The 6983-nt window shown below is 40.7% G+C and overlaps 1 protein-coding gene across 1 annotated transcript; it reads right to left on the bottom strand.

Moving 5' to 3' along the window:
- Window positions 1-1440: 1440 nt before the first annotated feature.
- On the bottom strand, window positions 1441-6451 carry LOC103771681 (peroxiredoxin-1). The gene is made up of 5 exons (XM_008938983.1): window positions 6336-6451; window positions 5438-5591; window positions 5035-5157; window positions 3226-3356; window positions 1441-1827 (listed from the first exon to the last, which is right to left on the bottom strand). The coding sequence occupies exons 1-5, from the start codon at window positions 6439-6441 to the stop codon at window positions 1742-1744; spliced, it is 600 nt and encodes a 199-aa protein (XP_008937231.1). The 5' UTR covers window positions 6442-6451; the 3' UTR covers window positions 1441-1741.
- Between the last annotated feature and the right edge of the window lie 532 nt (window positions 6452-6983).

Consider the following 6983-nt stretch of genomic DNA (forward strand, 5'->3'; position numbering starts at 1 on the left):
CAGCCACATCAGAGCAAAGATACCCATTTAATAGGACTAGACCATACTAATACTGTACCCTCCAAAGAACCACTGTAACCCATTTTGTAATATTTCAATTTTACCTAGCTATGTGAGCCTTAAGTTCACACTAGATTTGCCCTGACTTTGCTCCTTTTCACTTGCTAGGAAAGTTTAATAAAGATAACTTTGTGCTCAGCCATACTAGTTAGTATTCAGTCACTTACGTTGAACCTAAATATAAATGTTATACATATAAATGCTTCTGTTACCCCTCAATGCTAGCCTAGGATGTTGGCCTCATTTGTTACCCTGAGTAGAATAATACTTTGGATTTTAAATACTAAGCAAAAGTGATTCAACTAAACATTACTTTCACTTATCTTCAGGAAGATCTGTGGCATTTGGGACCTGGGTGATTAGATATTTTAGTATTTATTGCAGTATTTGGTAGCAAGGCTTTTACCCTAAGTTTATTTTTTTCCAACTGCACAAGACAAGTTTACTGCTCAAGGCATGCAAACTTTCACTTCTGACTAATTAAAGTTAGGAATAACAAAGCTGAAGCCCAGGGCTCCTTAAGCAGGACAGAACTTGTTTACTACTTGATGAGCTGAAGTTAGATGCAAGGTCTTGGCCATTAAGAGTTCAATCTTTGCAGATACATACAGACGACAAAGGATTCTAACTCCCATTGCTATGCAACAGCTTCTTACCCAAATCCTCAGCACTGAAGCTCAGGACTTTATTACAAACCTCCTTTAACCATGAAGCTACACAGCTTTAGTGTAACTTAAGGCCATAGTCATGTGCTTTCAGTTTTACAGTGTATGTGCATAATCACTTGGGATACAAAGATTCAAGACAAGGCTGAACACATCCAGGTAGCAGATTTTATAGTGCCACCACCCTCCTTTTGATCTTAATCTTTTGACTACAAGCTAATGGGTAACTGGCATATTCCCACTCCCATTCCATGTAGCAGGAGAGGTAGGGATGAATGTTGCTTATCTCATGAAGTTTGCTTTCCACAGAGCAGTATTCCACTCCTGTGCAGCCAGAGTTCAAACTGAATGTTGGACTCCCAGAAATTTGGCATGAACAGTCATAGTTTTGACAGAAGTGGATGTTGAAATGAGTAAATTGATACATCTGCCATGAGTCCCACCTATGCTTCAAGCTCTGGGCACTGTAGGATTGCTTAAGTCTGACAGACTCATATCAAACCACCATCTTCTACCTATTGGCAAAGTCATGACAACTGCAAAGAGTACTTCACTCCTGCAACATAAAGCCTAAGTATCTCCATTGGAATGGAGTTGTAAAATGCCTCTAGGAATTGAGATGCCTATAGGCAGCTCAGTAGACAGAGCCTTCAGAACTGCAGCCTGTATTGCCTTCAGGTCTCCTGATGTCTATACAGAAGGACAGTAGACAGTATGCTCTTTCCACAAGTTTATTAATAGAGTTACAAAAGGATACCACTGCTCTATACGCAACACATGGCTAACCACATACACTGCATTGTCACTAAAGCCAACAGGGCTTGATGTACAGATACTGATCATTAAGATTTTCTATGAAGGTACTGTCAACAAGACAAACTTTCCTTCAAGTAAAAAAGTTACTGTTTATACCTACAGCATGATCCCTTGACTCAGATGCAATGACTTAGTCAAAGTTCAGTAACTGATGCTTGCTCTGTATGTAAGGCATACTAGTTTCCACTCAGACTGGAAGTTTATTTCTGCTTGGAGAAATACTCTTTACTTTTCTGAACATCAGGCTTGATTGTGTCACTGCCAGGCTTCCAGCCAGCTGGGCACACTGAAATGATATAAAAAGTTTACATCTTACCAGCTACTCCTGCAGAACATGTTTTACATGACATTAAAGCAAACTAGCAACTCAAAACATGTAAACATCTCAGCAACATACAGAAGGTGTGGAATTATGTGCTGTTTATTTTACATTCCAACATTTCTCTACTAGGTAGTAACACCCAAGGAACCAGCCCATGGAACAGCAGCATGCTGTTCACACATCCACCCCTCCTCACCGCACTTAAAACCTTCACAGAAGCCTGACAACAAGGTAATTCCAACTCCAGCAGGCTAGGTCAGAAGGGCTTTACCACTGCTACAGTGCACTTCTCTTCTTGGATCCAGTCTAGTTTATGTTCCCCAATCTTTCCTCAACCCTAGCCCCACTCCAGTTTAATGGGGAGGCAGGAAGAAGAGTTTAACTGTCTCTAGTTCTCCTATATGACTATCAAAAGGCAACCAAGCTGCAGAGGTTTCATGGCCTCAAAATTGCAGTGACTCTTGAGCAGAATTTTTTTGGCAGTCTTCCTTGTCTACACCCATACAAGGCTTGACGCTTGCTCCACACACAACTAGCAGTTTTAGCTATACTATTTTCAGCTTCTGAGCATTGCTACACACCTTATTCTGGTCTAACCTGGTTTAGATGAGACCACAGTCCTAGTTCTGGAGGAAAAGCTTTTGCCAGCTTTTGACCACTCCAGGGCATAGTAAACCCCAAAAGGTTTCATTTGCATGACATGTGACTGCTCCATCATCAAGTGTTAGGGATGTCTCCCCAGCTGACAGAAGATGGCATACAAGCTCAGAAACACCAACTCTTCAGGCTATAGCACAGCCACAAAAGCAGCTTGTTTTAATAAAATCTGCCATGGATTTACCAGTTCTGAAGCAAGTTAAGTAGGACAAGCAGCAACATATGTCATCAGCTACTGGCAGCTGAAGACTAATGATACCTACATCACAATTCTGAGTCTTCATAACCTGATTCAAGTGTTTCACCTGCAGTGCCTTTTTTCCTCCAACTCCTGCAAAAAAGCTACTAGCCTCAAGCTCCTTATCTCTCTTGAACTATGGGTACAAAGACTCAGCCATATTCCCCTCAATACACATGATCACAGAGATCAGCAGGTTTTCTGGAAATTTAAGGTTTTTGTCTAACAAACTTCATAAAATACTGCATTACTACCAATGGTCTCAAACTACAGAATCAGAGAGCAGAGCCTAAACCACACTAAACCAGGAGCTCTGCAGAACAAGCTGCATTTCATGAGGCACAGTTACTTGCTGTGCACAGGTCAATAGGTGTACTCAGTACCTTTCAGTAAATCTCAATTTAATCTGCCTAGTTAATACTATTCTTTAGAAAAAAAAAAAGTTAGGATCAGAAAGAACTCTTTACCTTCTCCATGTTTATCTGTAAACTGGAAGGCCTGGACAAGTCTGAGGGTTTCATCAACAGAACGGCCAACAGGAAGATCATTGATTGTTATCTGCCTCAAGATCCCCTTCTCATCAATTATGAACAGGCCCCTAAAAATTTTAATAAAGAAAAGCCCTAACGTTAAACAGCTTTTGAGAGACTGATTAGACTTAAAGTGAGTTTCAAAAACTCAAGTTCAGTATTGCACTATGGCAATACGTTGTGTCACTATTACTGACCTCTTCTTAAAAAGAAAGACCTTTGGTGTATGCATAGCACTGAAATATTAGCAGTTGAAAGCTTAACATTCCACAGGAAGGGGGGTGGCCAGGGACAGGGGGCAAGTCAAAACACTGATGCAGGAAAGCAACACTTCCTATTTAAGGACGATAGCAGTGCAAAATGAAAATGGAAAGAAATCCAAGGAAAAAGGGAATTGAAGGAGAGGCAGTCTTACTTCCAAAGAAAAATTACACAACAAAGAAAAAACTCAACCCAGACATGGCTCATCTGTTAGTCCTCCAAAGTCATGATATGACTTAGAAGTTCAGCTCTCTCAGCAGCTTCAACTAACAGTAAACTATAAGTTAAGGCTAGGGCTTTAATTAACTGGTATTTTAATCACTACGCTGAATTACTTATAATCATTTTCATGACTATGTAGTTCTTGCATTACCCACATTTGCAGAAGCTCACTCCCATGACAACCCTGCACTGTGCAGAAAGGTAATCAAAGGGAAGAAGCAGGCATTTATCTAACTTTATCTAAAGCTGTGGAAAGTCTTTAGACTTTCTCACTATGGAGAATCAAGTAGGAGTGTTTGATAGCTTGAAGTAGCTTACATCTAGAATAGCTAATAGCTTTAGCTTGCTGCAGGCGTTCAGGTATATGCAAACTGTGTTCATCTGACATGCTCCATGTGTTGCACCATAAGATCTTAACAGCAAGTTGTGGCAGGCACACCTGCCCTGATAAAGGCTGAAACATCTCAACTGCTGTAAGGAAGGTATTAAAACTTGAAGCCATGGTCTGGGTGTTAGGAGCAGTTGAAGGATAGGAAAGGCAAGGCCCTCTGGTTCACAGACATGACCCTCAGCCAACAGAAGTTTCTAGACCACTGATCATGTTCAACCACAGATGGGTATAAATGAGCCCTGTCAGAGGGCAAACTAAGCAGTCATCCTCAGAGAATTGGGTCTGCAGTTGCGGACTCACCCCTTATATCAGAATGCTGTCCAAGGTAACTCCTTCAAAGGTTGAAAGCCCTCATCTTTTAGGTGTGGGATATGCATGTTTTGGGTTTAGTTTGTAATCATGGTATCATAGAATGTCTGGGCTGGAAGGGACCTCCAAAGGTCATACAGTCCAAACTCCCCGCAATAAGCGGGGACATCAACTAGATCAAGCTACTCAAAGCTTCATCTAGCCTGACCTTGAATGTCTCCAGGGATGGGGCCTCCACCACCTGTCTGGGCAACCTATTCCAGTGGTCACCCTCATACTGAAGAACTTTTTATTAACACCCAACCTCAAACTACTTATTTCTAGCTTAAAGCCATTACCCCTTGTCCTGTCACTACAAACCCTTGTGAATAGTTATAATGGCTAGAACTTAAAACTTAGGTCAGCTGTGTAGCATTAATTCTGTTACACTGACATCTGAATCCATAGTTTCCTAATATTTGTTAGAGTGCTACACAATTTTAATTAGAATAAATCTCATTTTTGAGCATGTGCCTCATCTATTTTGAAAGACTCCATGACACATTTACCTTCTTGCTTATTACCTGTATGCAATACCCTCATCCTCCTTAAGTACTCCATATTCTTTGGCAATGGCACGTTTTGTGTCAGAAATCAATGGGATTTTCATAGTACCCAAACCACCTTGTTTCTTAGGAGTGTTGATCCTAAAAGAAGGAAGTTTAAGCGTTAAAAATATGGACAGTTCAGAGTAAATCACAAGGTACAACATAAACCCATCTTTTCTGCAGTATCATTCAGGGTCTGCCACAAAACAACAAAATAATTGAACAGTACACTTGCTGTATTCAGAAGCACCTGGCACTACTAATACTTAAGTGCCTTTACTCAATACTTCAGGAAGGAACTCTGAATACACTCAAGCATCAGCTCCCGCAAGAACTGAGACCAGACAACGTTCTATTGGGTTAAAAGGATGATTCTTACCAGGCAAGGTGACAGAAGTGAGAGTCAACAGAAGCTCCAATTACTTCACAGTTAATTTTTTTGAATTCGTCAGCTCTGTCACTGTATGCAATAATTTCAGTTGGACAGACAAAGGTGAAGTCCAGGGGATAGAAGAAGAAGACAACATATTTTCCTAGAAGAGTAGAAAAACTCATTAATTTCTTATTTTTTTAAGAGCTGCCATATTCAACATCCACCATTCAAATATGATAGAGGAAAGGCTTGATACAACACTGCCTTTAAAGATTACATGGCAAACTACAAATGCGTCTATTTAAAGACTCACTATAGAGGTGGCCAGCCCATAAAGCACCTATGGAACTCACACTTCAGCCAAATACCATTTACAACAGTCTTCAAGGCCACTCTACAGCTAGTAACACAGAACTCTACCCAACCCAAGTCTCCAAAACCTGACTGTCAAATTTGACAGAGAATGTGTCTCCTGGGTCTAGGTCACAGGCCTGCACAGAGTACACCTGGTACAGACAGTAGAAGGCCCTATGGCTGACTACAAACAGATTCAGAACCGCCATGGATCTGAAAGGCTACAAGCCAAGGAGACATTTTAACAGAGTGGATGACTAATCGATGCCTACTCACTGCCCTCATGCAGCCTGGGGGACACAGTTTCATCAGAAGTGTCTTTCTAAAGCCATTCACATTAGTACTTGAACACTTCAGGCTTTCCCTTGAATTTTAGTAAGCTTTTTTTTTGGTAAAAACACACAAACAAACCTGTGAAAGTTGTGTCCTTCAGTCTACTGCCAAGCAGTCACAATTACTTCAAAACCAAATCAAAATGTATTCCTAACTGGCCATATGCAGGGATGGAGAGCATCTATGCCTGGGTAATTAGAGTAGCACAAGAGCTTACCTTTATAGTCAGAGAGTTTGATGTCTTTGAATTGCCCATCTGGCATTACAGCCGTGGCAGTGAAGTCAGGGGCTGGTTTTCCAATGAAAGCGTTTCCTGAAGACATCTTGATTTTAATCTAGACAGACATTAAGAATGATACAGTTCATGCAGCAGTACATTTGAACCTAGATCTATTTAATCAAAGCATCGTATCAGTTTAGATTGAACAAAAAGCTTATCAGCACTTAATCTTGCAACACGAGGCTTAAGAGTGAAATTAGTTTTACTGTCACCTGTGTAGTCCAGTCAAAACACCAACTTTTCTCCCTAAAGCAGTATCATAAGGTGCAGTTCAATAACTGCGGACAAGCCACTATAAACATCACTGGCACTTTGAGATCTATGGCTCACTAGCCTCATAGTGACAAAGTAATGGTTATCTCTGACCAGTAACAGCTCAGAGTTCAGGAAAGAAACAGCCTAGAGTTTTAGCAGTACTCCCTAAGTCTTGTCATTCCACTTGGTGGATGAGTTAGAAACTCTGGTTGATGAGGCATTTGACAACTTTGGACAAGGAGAACCCTTGTTCAATTTTACAAGAGAATTTAAGACCTCAAACTATCTTCCTGTTGATTCCAGAAGAAAAGAACTTTTGTTTATTTCCAT

Source organism: Merops nubicus, unplaced genomic scaffold (assembly GCF_000691845.1).
Source record: "Merops nubicus isolate BGI_N331 unplaced genomic scaffold, ASM69184v1 Scaffold45244, whole genome shotgun sequence".
In the NCBI taxonomy this organism is placed as follows: domain Eukaryota; kingdom Metazoa; phylum Chordata; class Aves; order Coraciiformes; family Meropidae; genus Merops; species Merops nubicus.